General features: G+C 49.4%; 1 protein-coding gene across 5 annotated transcripts in view; it reads left to right on the forward strand.

Annotated features, from left to right (window-relative positions):
* Window positions 1–23,207, forward strand: part of SIN3A (SIN3 transcription regulator family member A) — an 802,206-nt gene that overhangs the window by 568,589 nt on the left and 210,410 nt on the right. For all 5 annotated transcript variants that reach the window (XM_086959309.1, XM_086959306.1, XM_086959307.1 and 2 more), the window contains 2 exons: window positions 10,091–10,274; window positions 10,992–11,571. In XM_086959309.1, coding sequence (XP_086815435.1) covers window positions 10,091–10,274; window positions 10,992–11,571 — 764 coding nt within the window. The remainder of the gene's footprint in view (window positions 1–10,090; window positions 10,275–10,991; window positions 11,572–23,207) is intronic.

Consider the following 23,207-nt stretch of genomic DNA (forward strand, 5'->3'; position numbering starts at 1 on the left):
GAACTGGTCAGGCAAATTTGCTTACGCTTTTCCCCCGACACCCCTGATACCACTGGTGGCGAGGAAACTACGGCAACACTCCATGACACTCATCCTAGTTGCTCCAACGTGGGCGCGCCAGGCATGGTACACCACGTTCCTCGAGCTCTCAGTGGTCCCGCATCAAAGACTGCGCCTCACGCCCAGACTTCTGACGCAGAACCATGGAGAAATTCAGCATCCAGATCCGCAACAGCTCAACCTAGCGATCTGGCTCCTGAAGTCTTAGAGTTTGGATACCTGAACCTACCTCCTGAATGCATGAACATCATCAAGGAGGCGAGGAAGCCGTCAACCAGAGCATGCTATGCCGCAAAATGGAAGCGTTTTGTCATTTACTGTGCAAACAATGACATAAACCCGCTAGATGCATCTATCCCTAACATCATTTGCTATCTATTACACCTTTACAAGTCCAAACTAGCGTACACTTCTATTCGGATACATCTATCCGCCATCGCAGCTTACCTTCAAAATAGGCAGCATCTCTCAGTCTTCAGGGTGCCAGCCATTAAAGCGTTTCTTGAAGGACTGAAACGAGTCATTCCCCCAAGAACACCGCCAGCTCCCGTGTGGAACCTCAATGTGGTCCTCACCAGGCTGATGGGACCGCCGTTTGAGCCAATGCACTCGTGCGAACTGCAATTCCTAACGTGGAAAGTTGCTTTCCTAATTGCCATTACGTCACTAAGACGCGTAAGTGAGTTGCAAGCACTCACGATACAGGAGCCTTTCATCCAGATTCATCCAAATAGGGTGGTACTACGTACTAACCCCAAATTCCTTCCAAAGGTGGTGTCACATTTTCATCTCAACCAAACTATCGATTTGCCTGCATTCTTCCAAAACCCACAAACAGTGGCGGAAAGGATGCTCCATACCTTGGACGTACGGAGGGCACTGATGTACTACATAGACAGGACACAACACTTTAGGAAGACAAAACAACTCTTTGTTGCCTTCTCACCACAACACAAAGGCAACCCAATTTCCAAAGCAGGAATAGCCAGATGGATTGTTAAGTGCATCCAAATCTGTTATCATAAAGCCAAGCGCACTTTAACAATACCCCCAAAGGCACACTCCACACGCAAGTTGGGGGCATCCATGGCTTTCCTGGGAAACATTCCTCTAGAGGATATTTGCAGAGCAGCCACGTGGGTTACACCACATACCTTTACAAAACACTACTGTGTTGATGTACATTCCAAACAGCAAGCGGCTGTAGGGCAGGCTGTTCTCAAGACACTTTTTCAGGTTTCTGCAGCTGGCACGGGCAACCGCCGCTGATGGAGGGACTGCTATGTATTCTATGCAAAGATATGAATTTAGCAGCCCACATGCCTCGAACCGAATATGCTACTTACCAGTATGCATCTGTTCTTGGCATGTAGGGCTGCTAACATTCATATCGCCCACCCTCCTCCCCGGTGCCTGTCGCAGCTGCAGATATACTATTGTATTCAATCATTAGCATGGACATCCTTTACACTTGCCACTCCATCCTCTGCCACAATGGCTAAAAACAATCTGGGGATGGAGCCGATGCCCATGCGCACTGTAGTCCAGGGGAGGAGCCACCCATCTCAGGATACTTCGAAGACTCTTCCAGGACAACAATGTGCGATCATCCGGACCCAACACTAGGTGGCGATCTAATGCAAAGATATGAATGTTAGCAGCCCTACATGCCAAGAACAGATGCATACTGGTAAGTAGCATATTCGATTTTGCTACTTAGATTTGTTGCAATGTTCACAAGTCCAGGATTGTCAAAGTTATGGATACGTTCTGGAACAGGCAAGAAAAGACACTTAATCCTGCCTCATTCTATGCTAAAAACGTGACCCAGAGATGCCCAGTGTTCTTCTAAAGGCACATTTTGTTACGGTTGATGACACTGGTGTATACATAAAAGGATTAAAACCATTATTACTTGTATCATTACTAGATATGTGTCTAATTCCTTTATTATAGACGCCATTGTGGAAAATGGCTGAATGGTTGCTCTGGGGAGTTATTTTCTGTCTCTATAAAAACGACTTGAACCCCAAAACCTGTTTTGATACCAAAATGAAATATATAGGTCTCATGGTTCCTGAAATATTAAAAGTATCACTACAACACATCTGCCATTTTTAAAAATGTCGCCCAGCAAATCTTGGCCTGGATCAGCACTGTTCTACCAAGCGAAATTATTTCTCTAGTGATTCAATAGCACAAATCAAAATTTTAAATCTCTGGACAACAATTTCTTTTTACGGAGGTATAACAGGGCGTCGGGATTATGATGCAGTTCCTAGCTGATTTTGAATTGCAAAGCAACCTTGCAGTTTGGTTGACTGGCTTTTTATGTGTTTTACACAAAGAGGTATCCTTGATAAAAGGCCACGTCTCTACACCCCCCACCTCCCAACACCGTCACAAGAAGACTTTTATTTGTACCTCGGGTGGACTCTGTATGTCCCTATTGGAATGATAAAGGACTGTAGTGGGTAACTGGCAGTACACAGTTAACTAATAGCCTAGGATTAAGATAAGTAGCCCATCTGTTGATGATTTGTTTAATTGACCATCTTCTAAGAGAGCTAAGCTCGGTTGATGAACAGTACAGTAAAACACGGAGCTCCTACAAAGAATTAAATTCACTTGAGATAAATCAAAGAATAGGCTAGTATAAATGTTCAGGACTTACACAGCATGGCTGACCGTTCCAGAGAATATTCTTCCAAACCTAAAAGTGCATGTTCCTCAAGTCAATATTTGAGGTGTATTGGCGTTTTAGTTTTCCAACAGCAGAGATGGGTAGGTAATGACAGCAGTATTGAAAGAGATGAGGACACAAACATTGAGTTACCATGAGTTAAGTTGTTTTTACTTTAATTTGATTTATTGTGCAGGATAGTATTGAGGTTTTATGCTGATTGAGCTTCTAGTCAGCATTAATGCACTTTGAGATTCTGAGTCTGGGAGGGTTTAATGGAAGATAAGATGCAGTGAAACTGAAACAGATAACGTAGAATGATTGTTGCAAGTGCATTGCTAACAGCACCTGTAGGGAAGAAAAAGTAGAGTTTTTGGTAGGTATGCCATGATTGGGAAGGTGTATTAATGTAACATTTTATCAGACAAAACATGGTGTAAATTGAATGGCAGTGTTGAGATTTGACCCAGACATGCTTTTGAGTAGATTGGATTCATTATGAGTACTTTAACTCATTGTAATATTTTTAGATAATTAATTTCAAAATATCTTGCACACAACTTTGTTTATACCAATCTCTAAATACACTGACTTTACTTAAAATAATTGCAGCATCTGGTGCTGGCAGATTGTGGAAATTAGCACTTCAGAAAAATCTTGCTCCCAAGTTTTCATTTCTTCAATATAAATCTCTAGTCAAATCATAGTGACACAAACTGAGACCGCCAACAGCTGTAAAAGGCTGAATTTAACATCATATAACAAACTACCACAAAATGGACATTTGCTGGCAGCTTGCTGCGTTTTGGTGTTTGTTTCTACTTTTGTTTAATGTTGTTTGCTTAAGTATTTCAGCTGTTGGTTTGTATTCATTCCCTAAAGCAGTCTACTTTCGTGAGGCACAGGGAATGTTACGTTTTCTTGTATTTTTCAAGTTCGAGGCATGTGGGCTGCTAAATTCATATCTTAGCATTAGATCGCCGCCTAGTGTTGGGTCCGGATGATCGCACATTGTTGTCCTGGAAGAGTCTTCGAAGTATCCTGAGATAGGTGGCTCCTCCCCTGGACTACAGTGCGCATGGGCATCGGCTCCATCCCCAGATTGTTTTTTTCCGCCATTGGGTTCGGATGCGGTCTCGACGTCTCTCTGTCGGAACCGAGAAAACATAACTTTAAACGGCCAAAAGGCTTTGTGTTCTTTACGTCGGTATTGTTTGCGTGCGGTCTCGAGTTCTTCCGTCTCTCGGAGCCGGAATCAGCGGAGTATTTCCACTCTTCGGACATCGAGGCCTTCTCATCGCGACTCGACACCGAGTTTCCAACATGGAGCGGAGCCCGTTTAAACTCTGTCCGCTCTGTGGGTCCAAATACCCACATATAGACGTGCACCCGGTCTGGCACAAATGCCTTTCGCCAGACCATAACGAAGGAAACTGCAGGGCCTGTGCGAGTTTCAGGTCAAAAAAGACTCTCACGATTCGGCGCGCGGTGCGCCTTGTGGCCAAACAAGCGGCCCCGGATCCAGAAAACATCTTCGACGACCAAGAAGAGGAGGACCAGAGCCATCATCTTCAAATCTCCCCGCCCGAGACGGAGGTCGAGGCAGATCCGGAGGACGACGACGGAGTCGTGGGTCAAGGCCTTGAATACGTCGACGAGGTAGGGGACGACGAAGAGGTTTATGGGGCCGCGGAAGATAGCTCAGAGGACGAGCTATGCCCCGAAGTTTACGGACATAAAGAGCGGGTCACGGGATCGCCTGTCGGCCTTACCCAAGACCCCGTAGCGCAAGCCACGGCCCCGCCTTCAGGCCCGGCCACGGACATACTTGCTGCGCAGAGGGTATCGAAACCGAAACTGAAAGCAACGGTATCGACTACACCTAAAATGGCCGACCCGAAACCGAAACCGAAACTTAAGGACTCAGGCGTCCCTAAGATGGCGATCGTAACAACAAAAACGAATAAGCCTGCAGCCTCATCGACTCCGTCGACCTCCGGTCCACAGAAGTCGAAGAAATCTGGCGATTCCACAGGGTCGAAATCGGCGCCGGAGGAGAGCTCCTCTAAAAAGGGTGGCACGCACAAGACAAGCGCGGCGGCGCCGGCAAAGCCCGCCAAAGCCAGCACCACAGCTCCGGCTCCGACTGGGACATCTGCGCATCGGTCCAAGGACTCGGGGTCGGCGGACGTGGCATCATCGTCCAACCCTCCAAAAGACCAACAGAACGTCGGATTCCAAGGCAAGGCCACCTCGTCGGTGCCAAAGGCCACTGTCACCGACGCATCTCTCATTGCCTCTTCACTACAACGAATTAGGGAGAAGGCCTCTGCTTCGTCGGCGCCGGCGCCATCGCCGCAGAAGGCGACAGACGTCCCGGTCAAGCCTGCAAGTAAACTCCTCTTCCTTCTGCCGCCAAAAGTGGCGCCGAAGGCCTTTTCATCAAAATCGACGCCAAAGAAGTTGGAATCTTCTACGGCAGGGGCACTTTCAGGTCAAGTTCTCGACTCAGAAGAGGAGTCGGAGTGCTTTATAGACGCAGAAACGGGCAAATTAACCCTTTACAAAAGGAAGATCACTTCACAGCCGGTGGAATCCTATGTCATCCCCCTGAAGAAGAAAAAGTTTCCACAGGATGCCTCAGGCCTCATGGAACCTATCCAGCCCCCTCCAAGAAGGAGCCCAACACAGTCTCCAGACCACTCTGAAAGTGAGGGCTATGATGAAGATGACCAATACACTTTCCCGGTCAATGAACCAGGTGCACAGCCGGATTCATATGATGACATTGGGGACCAAGGCACCCAAGATGTGGGACAAGACCCACAGGCTTTCAGTACACGTGCATCCCCAACAGAGGATTCTGCAGGTTTCCATGCACTCATTGAGAGGGCAGCTGCTAATCATGATGTGGACATGCATGCTGACCCAGTTGAAGAAGACTTTCTATTCGACACTTTTTCAGTTTCGGAAAGAACTGTAAAGACACTGCCTATGCTCAAAGGGGTCCTCAAGCATGCTGCGGACATCTTTAAAGAGCCTACCAGGGCGAGGGTGGTCAATCCACGTATTGAAAAAAAGTACAGACCAGCGCCTGCAGACCCTGCATACATTCGGGGACAGTTGCCGCTTGACTCCCTTGTGGTCGCAAATGCCCGTAAAAGGGCCAACTCCCAGACAACGGGTGAAGCTCCTCCCCTGGATAAGGAGTCCAAAGTGCTAGAGGCAGGAGGCAAAAGAGTGGCTGCGCAAGCTGCCAATTTCTGGCGTATTGCAAATACACAGGCACTACTGGCACGTTATGATAGGTCACATTACGACACACTAGAGCAAATTGTGCAACACCTGCCTCCGCAGTTTCAAGAGGGCACCAAAATGGTTATACAGGAAGGACAACTGATCTCCAACGCGGCCATAAAGTGTGCACTTGATGCCGCGGACACAGCCACTAGGGCCATTAACACTAGTGTCATGCTGAGACGACAGGCGTGGCTCCGCATATCGGGGTTTAAACCTGACATTCAAACAACCATACTTAATCAACCAGTCAATCCTGATAGACTGTTTGGTCCAGATGTTGACACCACCCTAGAAAAAATTAAAAAAGACACCGAAACTGCTAAATCTATGGGGGCCCTACAATCACAGCAGTTTCGTGGCAATAGTTTTCGTCGCTCAGGTGCCCGTGGAGTCACCAGAGGACAGATGGGTCAGCAGTCACAATTCCCTAGAGGTGGAGCACAATCCTCGTACCCCAAACAGAACAAGAGGGGCTACAGGGGAAACAGCAACAAGGGACGCGGCAGAGGGACCAACAATTCGCGCTCCTCTGCCCCAAGCAATCAGTGACTCTCTGTCACTGCCCCCCGACCACTTGACACCTGTCGGGGGGAGACTACAGCAGTTCCTGCCCGTCTGGATCAACATCACCACAGACAGGTGGGTGCGACAACTTATCCAGTACGGTTATTGTCTAGAGTTAAAATCCACTCCACCCAACATTCCACCAAGGCAAAGACCTATGTCCGCAGAGCACTTGCACTTATTGCAGCAGGAAGTGGTGGTGATGCTGCAAAAAGGAGCAATCTAGCTCGTGCCAGTGGGGGAGGAAGGCACAGGGGTATATTCCCTGTACTTCCTCATTCCAAAGAAGGACGGATCTCTCAGACCAATTCTGGATCTCCGTCCCCTCAATCTGTATATACTGTCAGAGCATTTCCATATGCTTACACTGCAACAGATTCTTCCCATGTTAAACAAAGGAGACTTCTTAGCAACCTTAGACCTCAAGGATGCTTATTTCCACATTCCACTACACCCGTCCCACAGAAAGTACCTCAGGTTCACTATCCAAGGCACGCATTATCAGTTCAAAGTCCTACCCTTCGGAGTCACCACAGCCCCAAGGGTGTTTACCAAGTGCCTGGCGACAGTAGCAGCGCACCTCAGGAGGCAGAACATCCATGTCTACCCCTACCTCGACGACTGGCTCGTTCAAGCCAGGTCGGAACAACAGTGCGCCGCGGACATGTCGACTACCATTCACCTCCTTCACGACCTGGGTTTCTCGTTGAATTACCCAAAGTCACACCTTCAGCTGGCACATGTCCGGCAGTTTCTGGGTGCGACAATCAATACCCTGACGGCCAAGGCGCAACCAAACCAGGTCAGGATAGACAGCATGCAGTCTCTAATCCAAAAGTTCAGACCGAGACACTCACTTCCAGCAAGAGTGTTCATGCAGTTGATAGGCATGATGGCCTCCTGCATCTTCATAGTCCCTCACGCACGGTTGCATATGCGCCCGCTCCAGGAGTGCTTAGCAAATCAGTGGACACAGGCTCAGGGACAATTAACAGACCTAGTGTTGGTTACCAGTCGGGCATACAACTCTCTGCATTGGTGGACTCCACACAACCTTTGCAAGGGCCGACTGTTCCAGGAGCCAGTGCCACAGGTTATCCTGACAACGGACGCATCTCTCCAGGGAGGGGGAGCTCATCTGCTCACTTACACGGTGCAGGGACTATGGACTACGCAGCAACAGAAGATGCACATCAACTATCTAGAACTGATGGCGATCTTCATGGCGCTCAAGTCCTTCATTGTACATCTGTGCAACAAAGTGGTGTTAGTCCGGACGGACAACATGACCGCGATGTACTACATCCAAAAGCAGGGGGGCACCCACTCACCGCAGCTGTCTCACCTGGCTCAGAGCATGTGGAAGTGGGCCATTCAGAGGAACATCTTCCTCATGGCAGAACACCTCCCAGGGAAGGACAATCAGATGGCGGATCTGCTCAGCAGATACAGCCATCAAATGCACGAGTGGGAGATACATCCATCAGTACTCCAGCCGTACTTCCAAAGGTGGGGTCGTCCAGAGATAGACCTGTTCGCCACAAGGGAGAACGCAAAATGCCAAAGCTTCGCCGCCAGGTTCCCACACCCGCAATCACAGGGCAATGCGATATGGATGAACTGGTTAGGCAAATTTGCGTACGCTTTTCCCCCGACACCTCTGATACCACTGGTGGCGAGAAAACTAAGGCAACACTCGATGACACTCATCCTAGTTGCTCCAACGTGGGCGCGCCAGGCCTGGTACACCACGTTCCTCGAACTCTCAGTGGTACCGCATCAAAGACTGCGCCTCACGCCCAGACTTTTGACGCAGAACCATGGAGAAATTCAGCATCCAGATCCGCACCAGCTCAACCTAGCGATCTGGCTCCTGAAGTCTTAAGAGTTTGGATACCTCAACCTACCTCCTGAATGCATGAACATCATCAAGGAGGCGAGGAAGCCGTCAACCAGAGCATGCTATGCCGCAAAATGGAAGCGTTTTGTCATTTACTGTGCAGACAATGACATAAACCCGCTAGATGCATCTATCCCTAACATCATTTGCTATCTGTTACACCTTTATAAGTGCAAACTAGCGTTCACTTCTATTCGGATACATCTATCCGCCATAGCAGCTTACCTTCAAAACAGGCAGCATCTCTCGGTCTTCAGGGTGCCTGCCATTAAAGCGTTTCTTGAAGGTCTGAAACGAGTCATTCCCCCAAGAACACCGCCAGCTCCGGTGTGGAACCTCAATGTGGTCCTCACCAGACTGATGGGACCACCATTTGAGCCACTGCACTCGTGTGCACTACAATTCCTAACGTGGAAAGTAGCTTTCCTAATTGCTATTACGTCACTGAGGCGTGTTAGTGAGCTACAGGCGCTCACAATCCAAGAGCCATTCATTCAGATTCATCCAAATAGGGTAGTGCTACGTACTAACCCCAAATTCCTTCCAAAGGTGGTGTCACATTTTCATCTCAACCAAACTATCGACTTGCCGGCATTCTTCCAGAACCCACAAACAGTGGCGGAAAGAATGCTCCATACGTTAGACGTACGGAGGGCATTGATGTACTACATAGACAGGACACAACACTTTAGGAAAACAAAACAACTTTTTGTTGCCTTCTCACCACAACACAAAGGCAACCCGATTTCCAAAGCAGGAATAGCCAGATGGATTGTTAAGTGCATTCAAATCTGTTATCAAAAAGCCAAGCGCACTTTAACAATACCCCCAAAGGCGCACTCCACACGCAAATTGGGGGCATCCATGGCTTTCCTAGGAAACATTCCTCTAGAGGACATTTGCAGAGCAGCCACGTGGATTACACCACATACCTTTACAAAACACTACTGTGTTGATGTACATTCCAAACAGCAAGCGGCTGTAGGACAGGCTGTTCTCAAGACACTTTTTCAGGTTTCTGCAGCTGGCACGGGCAACCGCCGCTGATGGAGGGACTGCTATGTATTCTATGCTAAGATATGAATTTAGCAGCCCACATGCCTCGAACTGAATATGCTACTTACCAGTATGCATCTGTTCTTGGCATGTAGGGCTGCTAACATTCATATCGCCCACCCTCCTCCCCGGTGCCTGTCGCAGCTGCAGATATACTATTGTATTCAATCATTAGCATGGACATCCTTTACACTTTTCACTCCATCCTCTGCCACAATGGCGAAAAACAATCTGGGGATGGAGCCGATGCCCATGCGCACTGTAGTCCAGGGGAGGAGCCACCTATCTCAGGATACTTCGAAGACTCTTCCAGGACAACAATGTGCGATCATCCGGACCCAACACTAGGCGGCGATCTAATGCTAAGATATGAATGTTAGCAGCCCTACATGCCAAGAACAGATGCATACTGGTAAGTAGCATATTCATTTTCTTGTTTTGCTTACTTTGTCACTTTTGCTGACAGTAGCCCCCTGTACAATTACAGGGTCTTTATCTGTGTTAAGATTTTCTTATTTGTGCTGCAGGTTAAAAATGAAAGAGGAGGAGTGGCGGGAAGCCCAACGGGGTTTCAACAAAATCTGGCGAGAACAAAATGAGAAATACTACTTAAAATCTCTAGATCACCAGGGTATCAACTACAAACAAAACGACACCAAGACATTGCGTTCCAAGAGCTTACTCAATGAGATTGAAAGCATCTACGACGAGGTGAGTGCGACTGCAGAAAAAAACTGCAAATTCCAACATTGATAGTGAGTGCATTCTACAGTACTCGACCATATGTCTGATTGTTTTTGTACTTTTAACTCTGTTCTACAAAGATTTTTCATGGTGTCCTGTATTTTCCCAGTATGCAGCCAGCTCATATTATTGCTCAACTATTTCATGTATTAGTCTCATTCCAGTTTCTCATGTGCTGGTGTTCACAGCCTCATTGACTAACGTAGATTGAACACTGGAAATTTCCTCTTATGTTTTGAGGTAAACCTTTGTGAGGAACAGATTTGAAACCAGACTGGCGAGCATTGCCAGTTTCACATTTTCTGCCTTGCATTTTCTTCAAAAAGTATCCACTCATAACTTTTGTTAAAGAAACCTTATACAGCACACAATTTGAATTTGAGGATGCTTAAAAAAATAGTTCACTGATAGACTTGCAAATTATGTAAATTTAATCTTCATCACAGCCATATTAGCGTCCCAATTGATATGTATTATAAAAGACATCTGTGCCACCTCAGAGACCAGCATGATAAAGATAATTCTCAGTTTTTTCCTGTTCAGCCATTTTTGCCTTGCTTGTGAATTTTGGAAAGAAGGGTCTGTGCCACCTGCTGAGCCATGAGCTGAAAGGTCAAGTGATGAACACTGAACTAATTGCTGCTGGAATCATGAAAGAACTAACTTTCTCTTTTCCTATTTCAGAGGCAAGAACAGGCATCGGAGGACAACTCTGGGGCACCGGTCGGCCCACAACTTTCATTGGTATACGAGGACAAGCACATCTTGGAAGATGCAGCATCACTCATCATCCACCATGTCAAACGGCAGACTGGTATTCAGAAGGAGGACAAGTACAAAATCAAACAGATCATGTACCATTTCATCCCTGATCTGCTATTTGCACAGCGAGGCGAACTCTCAGATGTGGAAGAGGAGGAGGAGGAAGAGGAAGAGATGGATGTGGATGAAACCACGGGGTCTGTGAAAAAGCACAACGGAGTGGGGGGCAGCCCTCCCAAAGCCAAACTGCTCTTCAGCAATACTGCTGCACAGAAACTGCGAGGCTTGGATGAGGTGTACAACCTTTTTTACGTGAACAGCAACTGGTACATCTTCCTCCGGCTGCACCAGATCTTGTGCTCACGGCTGTTGCGCATTTATAACCAAGCAGAGAGACAGATTGAAGAAGAAAATCGCGAGCGCGAATGGGAGCGAGATGTGCTTGGCATCAAGAGGGACAAGAGCGAGACCCCAGCCATTCAATTAAGACTCAAGGAACCTAGTGAGTGACAGCCTCATTCTTATTTGTTTATTTCTAGTACCCCAACACTGCAAGTGGCAGCAGTAAAATTCAGTCAAGGGGCTGCAACCTTTGGAGCCCTCACCATTTTCATTCTTTTCTCCTAAATGCTAATCCCATGGCGCTTTGATAGGGTGGAGATGGGAAGGTCAGAAAGTTGTCTGGTTGCAGCTCCCCTGAGATTTAAGACGTGGTTTGCTATGTTTTTGTATAACTTGTTGCAAGAAAGAATTTTTATTGAGAATACTAATGAAAGGAACTGATAGATCAGTGTCCCAACTCAATCTGCTACATGTTGGCGTGACATCCTGAAACAGAGGCCTTCCCAGTGGCCACAATATATTAAGATCCAGCATTTTGCACATCCAGTTCTAAATGAGACAAGATTCTTGAAAGTTTAAAGGCAATATCCCATTGTTTGTAATGTTTATATTCATGTTTTGTCTTAGCTTGGTAGGACTGGTCACTTCATGGTTCTGGAAATTGTGCTATGACACATTGTTGCTCAGTATTCTGCTTGCAGTATGTTTATTTACACAGTCTTATTGGGGTATCCTTGGTTTACTGAGGTTAAGTTTGACATAGATGCTGCAGTTTGGTCAGGTTATGCATTATGCACAGAACTAGTTCCTAACCCAGTCTGTGCTGAAGCATGCAGCCTGATTTAGCTTAAGGTATTTTAGGGCTGGGTCATGTTATGCGTATTGATATGACCATCCATCTGATTACCTTACTCACTGCTGTGCTTTCAGCGGTTGCTGGGTTTGTTGAGGGGAGGCCCAATATCCAAGGACTATTGAAGGCAGTGTTAGGAGATTATCTTGCCCATTGTATTTGGGGTCTGCAGGGCAGAGGGGGGGCAGGGTCTTGCCAATCTCCACTAAGGTTCTGCTGCTCTGAATTGGACTTTTGCTGGATAATGCACTGCAAATATCAGGTTTTCTGTGACAAGCCATCCAGGCCTACATACAGTCTTCTTCAGAAGTTAAGTCACTGCAGATTCCTCCCCTTTAGAATATCCACAGGCACTAGACTAAATCTGTAGGATTTTAACAGCATTTCTGCTATGGTCCAGTAGTTGGTGCCATGTGGCTCTTTGCTGACTTAGTTCCTGACTGGAAGTGATGATGGAGCCACAGATAAGCACCACTTCTGCATGGTTATATCAGTTCCTTTCATTCTCTATCTGCGTACATAGATCTGGAGCTCGCTTTCAACTTTTTTCCTCATCAGTTGATATATTTTTTACTCAAAAATAAATCTTTCCTGTGTAAGTCAACTGTGTCCCCTCCAAAAGCTACAGGGTTTAAGCCCTGAAAGGACTGTTGCAAATAGAAGGCTGGTGCAGCATGGTGGTTCTTCCTCAGTCCTTCTTCCATCCAGTCGAGATCTGAGTTCTGCGTGCCAGGGCTGCCCTATTTATGTATAGAAAATGCCCTCCGGTTGGGATGCTGTTGGTATCCAAAAAGCTACAAAGTTCCCTCCCTCCTCATGACCACTTCCTGGGAAATGTGGCACCAGGATGCACCATTCTGCCCACACCCCAGATTGCAGAACCCCTCTCATGTTAGGCCTACTCACAGGTGTAGTTACCAAGGGGGCTACATGCCCCTGGAAAGCCTGTTTACAGCTGGCTTCCCTTATCTGTCTCTAGTGCCAACCTTTCTACTTAAAAAAAAAAAAATAGAGCAGCCCCTCTTCCAAGTTTTATCCATTTGCCTTTCAAAGGCGACTGCACCTTTGAAGCTCGCCTTTTGTGCTAACACCTTCTGGTGTGTCGTGGATATCCTCGAGAAATACAGGTTTTAAACCCTGTGGCGCCTGTCACAGTGTAGGTGACAGACCCGCACCTCGTGTGGTGGTGGTGGTGTTTAGTATTAAATCTGTTTATTAACAAATAAGCAAACATACAGGTATAGTATATGTGTACAGGGGTCCACATTTGCAGTACATCAGGAGCCAACGCAAGGAAACACTGGTGATAACACTAGTAGAGCCGAGCCTGATTGTAGGGCCAACGCCATAACCGGCTATCCTGCATGAGCAAACAACAATGTAAAGAAAGCAAAAACAATACCCAACCCCCCGAACCCACCACCCCCACCTCCCCCCGAACTACCCACCCACCACCCTCGTTCCAAGTCCAATACCACCTGGTGCCAATATGACGAACCACTGTAGTGTGTCTTAACCCTCTCCCTGTGACAAGCGCAGTAACCCTAGATATCGGGGACAAGTCACCTCCCTAAATTCAGTAGCAAGAAGGGACAAAAATGGCTGACAAAGTTCTGAATACTTGGAGCTCTGCCCTCCCCGCCCCGATCAAAGACAGCTTTTCCATGCCCAGCACATGCCATAAGCGAGGCAACCATCCTTGAAAGGTGGGAACATGTGGGGTACGCCAGTGGGAAATAATGTTCTGTAGTGCCGAACCCAGAGCTATGGCAATTAATCGCCCCCTGCGGGATCGCAATGGGTAGGTGACCGGGTTAGGCAATCCCATCAGTACATAGGAGGGTAATCGTGGGATTTCCGTATCAAAATGTGAATATACCTCGTCAAGGATTAACCTCCAATGCCCCTGGGTCTGGGTACAATCCCTCAATGAATGGACCAGAGTGCCCCTTTCACCACACCCACGCCAACAGGACACCTCCCTCGTGTGGTCAATCTCATGGAGCCTCTCAGGAGTGTAGTACCAATATGATACAATTTTAGTGAGGGTATCAGTCAGTCCCATATGGTAAGCAGAGTGTCGCGCACGATAAAAAATGCCCTCCCAGTCCTTGCTACTAAGCGTTCGCCCCAGGTCCCTTTCCCAACGCGCCTTCCCAGAGTTGTAGGTATATGTATATCAATCTAGAAGCATGCGCTACAAATCCGATATGAGCTTTTTATCTGCCGTACGTGTGATTAGCCAGTATTCATATGGTCGTAGGTGTCGATCCGCCCCCTCCCTAATCTGGCCATTGAGCGCCCAATGTCGTGCCTGAAGGTATATGAGTTGTTCCTATTCTGGCAGGCCATACTCCCGTCTAAAGGCTTCAAACAGAATTACCCCCTCGTTCGTATATAAATGGAACAAAAATCTACACGCCACCGTGCAAAGGCTGAAGCCTCTTGCCCGGGCCCAAAATCAGGATTATCCAGCAAAGGCGTAAGTGGAGATGGAAAGGTTGTTAACTCGTGTTTTACATTGGTGATTTCCCACACCTCCAACAGAACTCTTGTAACGTGCGAGGCGTAAAGATTGGTGGCTCGATGTTGCTTGCGAAGGAAGGGAATCTTCTGGAGCGGCCGACCCGCAACTGCCTGGTCTTGGAAGAGCCAGTGTCTTCCCGATTCCCACCTGCTCCATTCCACGAGGGTTCGCAGCTCGGCAGCCTGATAATATAACAGCAAGTCTGGGACACCCAGTCCACCCTTCTCGGGGGCAACGTCGCGAAACAGAGCTTCATTCTAGGCCGCCTGCCGTTCCAAATAAACTGAGCAAGCTCAGATTGGGTCTAACGAATCCAGCCGTCTGGGGGCCGCAACGGTATAGCACGAAATTGGTAAAGACTCTGCGGGAGGAATGTCATTTCTCAGTTCTAAACTAACCGTCTGAAGAATCGAGCATAGTTAATTCTAATTGTGTCCTGCAGTGTGGCTGCTAACTGGATTCTCAGGTATGGGATGGCGTCCGTCGCCCAGCGAAAGGGGAAGTGCTCCTGCAAGGAGGCCCGGGTATGCCCCTCCAACGAGAGGTCCAACGCCAGTGATTTACTCATATTCATTTTAAAGCCCGTCGCTCGCACAAATGCATCCAGAATAGAGACACATGCCAGCAACGATTCTCTAGGAGAAGATAGGGAAAGGAGAACATCGTCTGCATATAAGCTGATTGTGTGCACGAATGCATCAAACTTAATCCCTCGCACTCGGGGCCTGCCTCATCGCCTGCGCCAACGGCTCCATGTAGAGAGCAAAGAGCAGGGGCGATAAGGGGCACCCCTGTCTCGTTCCACGTTCAATGGGGAAGCGGGGCGAGGAGCAACCGTTGACCTGTACCGTCGCAGAGGGCCATGTATAACAATTAAAGACCCAGGTGCGGAATTTTTCTCCCATCCCCGCCTTCACTAAAACCTGTTCCAAGTACGGCCAGTGAAGCCGACCGAACGCTTTTTCAGCATCGATCGCAAGCATTATGTATTCGCCGGTCTGCCTCATGGCCTTTTCTATCACGTGTAAAGCCCTCTTAGTGTTGTCCGTGGTTTGGCGTTCCGGGATGAACCCAGCCTGGTCCGGGTCAATCAGCCCCGGCATGAGCGGGGCGAGCCTAGCCGCCAGGATGCTCGTATAAAGTTTAAGGTCAACATTTAGAAGTGATATGGGCCGGTGAGCCTCACACTGTGTGTGATCCTTCCCTGGCTTGGGAATAACAGATATGATGACGTCTAGAAGGTCCCTCAGGATCGCACCCGGGTCTGAGAATGAGTTAAAAAGGGCGGTTAACAAAGGGGCGACTTGAGGGCAAAACGTCTTGTCAAAACCTGCCGAGAAGCCATCAGGCCCTGGCGCCTTCGCCAACTTGAGCCTCGATATAACCGCAATGACTTCCTCCAGCCTAATGTTGCAGTCCAGGAGATCTACCTGCTCCGTAGTTAAAACCGGAAGGGGTACGGAGGCCAGGAAAGATTCACCCGCAGCAAGGACGAGGGAGAACCCGGTGTATAGGTAAGTATAGAAATCACTAAATGCTGCCGCTACCTCGGCGTCTTCAGTGGCCAGCCCCCCATCCCGGTATAATACAAATGACTCACTCATAAGGCAGCGTATTCCGCCTGATCTTGGTCCAGCGCAATTAGCTGCTGCCTCACTGAACGCAGTTGTTTCCAAACCCTGGGCGCACCCGTCCTTTGGTGTATTTGTTCGAGCTCCTTCGTCTTCTGTGTGAGTTCCTCCCTCTTACGCACCCTCTCCACAGTTCGAGGCATGTGGGCTGCGGAATTCATATCTGTGCATAGATCGCCGCCTAGTTGTTGGGTCCGGATGATTGCACATTGTTGTCCTGGAAGAGTCTTCGAAGTATCACGAGATAGGTGGCTCCTCCCCTGGACTACAGTGCGCATGGGCATAGACTCCATCCCCAGATTGTTTTTTTCCGCCATTGGGTTCGGATGTCTTTGAATTCCCTCTTGTCGGAATCGATAGAAAACTTTCCTAAGACCAAAAGGTCTTTAGCCTAATACGTCGGTATAGTCTTGCGTTCAGTCTTAGTTCTTCCAGCTCAGCCTCGAGCCGGATTCCCTACACCAGCGTGCTTTCGACGTGGAAGGCCCAGTCAACGCTTCAGACCCTATCGACCGTTCATCATGGAACGTAGTCCTTTTAAGAAATGTCCAGTCTGCAACTCGAAATATCCCCACATCGACGTCCACCTGGTGTGCAACAAGTGTCTGTCGCCGGACCACGATGAAGCCAAGTGTATGGCTTGTTCACGCTTCAGGTCCAAGAAGACGCTTAAGCTTCGATGAGCTGCGCGCCAGGAGGCCCAGCATTCTGCACCGGCGCCTGTAGACATCTTCGATACAGGGGATGTCGAGGAAGAATCTATCCAGGACATTAGTGAGTCGAACCCCGCGTCGGACGTCGACTAAGACTACAACGCGGATGCTGAGATGTTAGAGGCCGACGAAGTCGTCGACTAGGTAGGAGACGACGACGGGGCCCTCGGGGCCATGGAGGATAGCTCGGACGAGGAGCTTCCTCAAACTGACTCTGGGGCCGTGCCAATTCATAAGACTCAGGTCGAGGGATCGCCATCGGGCCTTACCCAAGATCTTACAATGGGTTCTACGGCCCCGCCTTCGGGCTCGGCCACGGACATTGCTGTTGAGCCGCACCCTGGCAAATCGAAACCGAAAGTGAAACCTACTGTCTCGACACAAGACACTGCGCAGGTGCCGTCCTCGAAACCGAAAGTGCACATCGCTTTGGTCGGCTCCAAGGCCTCTGAGCCCTCGGCGCTGAAGAAGCCGAAGGGTGCTGTCGAGCCGAAGGCTCAAGTCAAGGGCATCGAGACGAAGTCTCGACGCCCTGAAGACTAAAGTCAAGGTGGTCGAGCCGAGCGCCTCGGCGCCGAAGACGGTCGACGCCAGTAAGGGCCTCGGCGACCCGAAGAAAGCTCTCGGCGACCCGAAGAAAGCTCTCAGTGACCCGAAAAAAGGACTGAGTGACCCGAAGGTTCTCGTGACTCCGCGTCAACAGGACAGGGCCAAGAGCAGCGCACCCCGAGAGTCGACTCCAGGTGAGGTCTCGAAGGATTCCGTCGAACCGGCGCGCCCATCCGCCGCGTTCACCAAGAAGGTTATGGACTCCCTACAGCGCATCAGGGACAAGACCTTATGAGTCGGACCGAAGGATCCTCAGCCTCCGAAACCGGTTGAGAAACTGCATAAGGCGTCCACGCCCATCCATTTTACGTTGCCGCCGAAGACGGCGCCGAAGGCTTTCGCTCCTAAGGCAGTCGCCGGCGTTCCCGAGAAGGTTTCCTCGACGCCGAAGTCCTCAACAGTGGCTCACAGCCTCGACGACCTTCAGTGGACGAGCATCAGGAACACTTCATCGATGCCGAAACAGGCAGGCTTTCCCTCCAGAAGCGGAAAATCGCCCCAGAACGTCCAATGGAGTCCTACAAGATCCCTCTCAAGAAAAAGGACTCTGCTTTCACTCCCCTCTTGGTGGAACCACTCTCTCCAGACTCATGATGTTTCGCCCACTTACTCTGATGTGGAAGCTGGGGAGGGTGATGATGAGGATGAGTATAGTTATCCTGTCTATACAGACCCTGAGGATACCAACGAACCCTGGGCCGCTGGTGCTGACCCAGGTGACCCTCAAGCGGGACAAGACCCTCGACTATTTTCTGCAAAAACGTCTCCTACAGAAGACTCTGCAGCTTTCAATGCCCTCATCGAACGGCCAACTAACAATCACAACGTCCAGCTCCATGCTGACTCTGTTGATGTCGACTTCCTTTTTGATACCTCAGTCTCAGAAAGAACTGTCAAGACTCTGCCTATGCTGAAAGGTGTTCTGAAACATGCTGGCGAGATCTTTAAAGAACCTACCAGGGCGAGGGTGATAAACCCTAGGATTGAGAAGAAATACAAGTCAGCGCCTACTGATCCTACCTACATCAAAGGACAGTTGCCTCTGGACTCCCTTGTCGTCTCGAATGCCCGAAAGAGGGCTAATTCTCAGACTACGGGTGATGCTCCTCCCCCAGACAAAGAATCCAAAGTCTTTGAGGCACCGGGGAAGAGGGTAGCAGCACAGGCAGCCAACATCTGGCGCATTTCAAATACACAGGCGCTTCTGGCGCGGTATGACAGGGCACACTATGACACACTGGAGACCCTGTTGCAGCACCTGCCTGATGAATACAAGGAGGCGGCTGAGATGCTTATTCAGGAAGGGAAGCTGATCTCTAACGCTTCGATTAAGTGCGCTCTGGACGCGGCTGATACCGCTGCCAGAGCTGTGAACACTAGTGTTATGCTACGACGACATGCCTGGCTGAGAATCTCTGGATTTAAGCCAGAAATCCAAACCTTTATCCTTAATCAAACAGTGAATCCAGATCACCTGTTTGGCCCGGAGGTTGATACCACCCTAGAAAAAATTAAAAAGGACGCGGAAACTGCTAAATCCATGGGTGCCTTACAGTCCCAGCAGTTTCAGGGTGGGTCTTTTCGTCGCTCAAGCACGAGAGGCGTTTCCAAAGGCCAGCTCTCACAGTCCACGCAGTACTACAAGGCCAACACTCAATCCACATACACCAACAAGAGCCGAGGTGGATATCGTGGTAACAGCGCCATGGGCAGAGGTCGCGGAAACAACAACTCCAGATCCTTTGCCACCAACAAACAGTGACGCCTTTTTCACTGCCCCCCGACCATACAACACCGGTCGGGGGGAGACTCCAGCAGTTCCTGCCAGTCTGGAAGTCCATCACCACAGACAGGTGGGTCAGAAAGCTTGTACAATACAGTTATTGTCTGGAGTTAACATCCACTCCACCCAATATACCCCCAAGGCACCGTCCTATGTCGGCCGAGCATTTGCACTTATTGCAGCAGGAGGTCATCGTCATGCTGCAAAAAGGGGCAATCGAGCTCGTGCCAGTGCAGGAAAGAGGCACAGGGGTCTACTCCATGTACTTCTTAACACCAAAGAAAGACGGGTCCCTCAGGCCCATCCGGGGCCTCAGGCCACTCAACCAATACATCCTGTCGGAGCACTTCCATATGCTGACCCTGCAGCAAGTGCTCCCGTTGCTCAGTCGGGGGGATTTTCTCGCGACTTTAGACCTAAAGGATGCGTATTTTCACATTCCACTGCACCCTTCCCACAGGAAGTACCTCCGGTTCACCATGCAAAACCAGCACTACCAGTTCAAGGTTTTGCCTTTCGGAGTCACCACGGCACCCAGGGTGTTCACAAAGTGCCTGGCCACAGTGGCGGCGCACCTCAGGAGACAGAACATCCATGTCTACCCTTATCTGGACGACTGGCTCGTTCAGGCGAAGTCAGCCCAGCAGTGTGCCGCGCACATGTCCCCCACCATTCACCTCCTGCACGATCTGGGATTCTCACTGAATTACCCAAAATCCCACCTCCAACCCGCCCACATACGGCAGTATCTGGGTGCGACGATAAACACTCTGGCAGCCACAGCACAGCCAAATTCAGTGAGGGTCAGCAGCATTCAGTCACTGATACAGAAGTTCAGACCTCAACACTCGCTTCCAGCAAGAGTGTTCATGCAGTTGATAGGCATGATGGCGTCCTGCATCTCCATAGTGTCGCACGCGAGACTACATATGCGTCCGCTTCAGGAGTGCTTAGCACGTCAGTGGACTCAGGCTCACGGGCAGTTGAAAGACCTAGTGTTGGTGAGCGGTCAGGCATACAACTCTCTGCATTGGTGGAATCCACAAAACCTTTGCAAGGGACGACCGTTCCAAGAGCCTGTGCCACAGATCATCCTGACAACAGACGCTTCTCTCCAGGGATGGGGAGCTCATGTACTCCATTACACTGTGCAGGGACTAAGGACACCGCAGCAAAAGCAGATGCACATCAATGTTCTGGAACTGATGGCTATCTTCATGGCACTCAAAGCCTTCAAAGTACATCTGTGCAACAAGGACGGACAACATGACGGCCATGTACTACATTCAAAAGCAGGGAGGAACACACTCTCCACAGCTGTCTCATCTGGCTCAGAGCATGTGGAAGTGGGCCATTCAGAGGAACATCTTCCTCATGGCAGAGCACCTCCCGGGCAAGGACAATCAGATGGCGGACCTGCTCAGCAGGTACAGCCACCAAATGCACGAGTGGGAGATACATCCATCAGTACTCCAGCCGTACTTCCAAATGTGGGGTCATCCAGAGATAGACCTGTCCGCCACAAGGGAGAACACAAAATGCCAAAGCTTCGTCGCCAGGTTCCCACATCCACAGTCGCAGGGCAATGCAATATGGATGAACTGGCCAGGCAAATTTGCGTACGCTTTTCCCCCAGCACCTCTGATACCGCTGGTGGCACGCAAGCTCAGGCAGTACTCGATGACTCTCATCCTGGTTGCTCCAACGTGGGCTCGCCAACCATGGTACACCACGTTTCTGGAACTGTCCGTGGTACCGCATCAAAGGCTACGCCTCACACCCAGCCTTCTGACACAGAGCCATGGCGACATTCAGCATCCAGATCCGCAACAGCTCAACCTGGCGATCTGGCTCCTGAGGTCTTAGAGTTTGGCTACTTGCACTTGCCTCCCGACTGTATGGACATCATCCGGGAGGCGAGAAAGCCCACCACAAGAGCATGCTATTCGGCAAAGTGGAAGCGGTTTGTCATTTATTGTGCAGACCACAACATTAACCCGCTAGATGCATCTATTCATGACATCATTTGTTATCTTTTCCATCTGTACAAATGTAATCTAGCCTATGCTTCCATTCGCATACACCTATCCGCAATGGCCACTTATCTCCAGAACAGGCAGCACCTCTCACTCTTCAGGGTGCCTGCCATTAAAGCTTTTCTGGAGGGACTCAAGAGTCATCCCTCCGCGGACTCCACCAGCTCCGGAGTGGAACCTCAATGTGGTCCTCACCCGGCTGATGGGTCCTCCCTTTGAACCACTGCATTCCTGCGAGATTCAATTCTTGACGTGGAAAGTGGCTTTCCTTGTAGCAATTACATCGCTGCGACGCGTTGGTGAGCTCCAAGCCCTAACTATCCAGGAGCCATTTATTCAAATTCATTCCAACAGGGTAGTGCTTCGCACTAACCCTAAATTCCTTCCTAAGGTAGTGTCTCAATTCCATGTTAACCAGACTATTGAGTTGCCTGTTTTCTTTCAAAATCCTGAGTCATTGGCGGAGAGAATGCTCCACACCCTTGACGTCAAAAGGGCCCTGATGTATTACATCGATAGGACCAAGGATTTTAGAAAGACTAAACAACTCTTTGTTGCCTTTGCACCACAACACAAAGGTAACCACATTTCCAAGGCAGGCATAGCTAGGTGGATTGTTAAATGTATTCAGATCTGCTATCTGAAGGCCAAGCGCACTCTCACCGTTCCACCAAGGGCCCACTCCACCAGAAAGTTGGGGGCCTCCATGGCTTTCCTTGGAAATATTCCTTTGGAAGGCATATGTAGAGCAGCCACATGGTCTACCACACACACATTTACAAAGCATTATTGTGTTGATGTGCACTCTAAACAGCAGGCAGATGTAGGGCAGGCTGTTCTAAAAACACTTTTCCAAACTGCTGCAGCTGGCACGGGCGGCCGCCGTTAATGGAGGGACTGCTATGTATTCTATGCACAGATATGAATTCAGCAGCCCACATGCCTCGAACCGAATATGCTACTTACCAGTATGCATCTGTTCTTGGCATGTAGGGCTGCTGACATTCATATCGCCCGCCCTCCTCCATGGCGCCTGTAGCAGCTGCAGGATACACATATACTTCTAGCACGGTCCTCATTCACTTAGTTTCACTCCATCTTGGCCGCAATGGCTAAAAACAATCTGGGGATGGAGTCGATGCCCATGCGCACTGAAGTCCAGGGGAGGAGCCACCTATCTCGTGATACTTCGAAGACTCTTCCAGGACAACAATGCGCAATCACCCGGACCCAACACTAGGCGGCGATCTATGCACAGATATGAATGTCAGCAGCCCTACATGCCAAGAACAGATGCATACTGGTAAGTAGCATATTCGTTCTCCGCCGCTGAGACCGCAATGAACTTGCCGCGTAATACCGCCTTCAGTGCCGCCCATTGCGTCGCCAAAGAGGTGTCGGTGGTGCTATTATGTACTAAGTAGTCTGCGATGACCCCTTTGATCTTCTCCACTACGTCCTTACGGTGCAATAACATGTCGGGCAATTTCCAGAAACGCGTGGGTCACGTCACCGGTGGGAAGGAGAACACTACAGTCAGTGGTGCATGATCCGATGCTGTGCCTATTCCTACCTCAGCAGTTAAGGCCTGGAGAGAGGTGGAGGCTAAAAAGTAGTCTAGTCGCGCATAAGGTTTATGTGCAT

The sequence above is a fragment of the Lissotriton vulgaris genome, chromosome 2_2, assembly GCF_964263255.1.
Source record: "Lissotriton vulgaris chromosome 2_2, aLisVul1.2, whole genome shotgun sequence".
NCBI lineage: Eukaryota > Metazoa > Chordata > Amphibia > Caudata > Salamandridae > Lissotriton > Lissotriton vulgaris.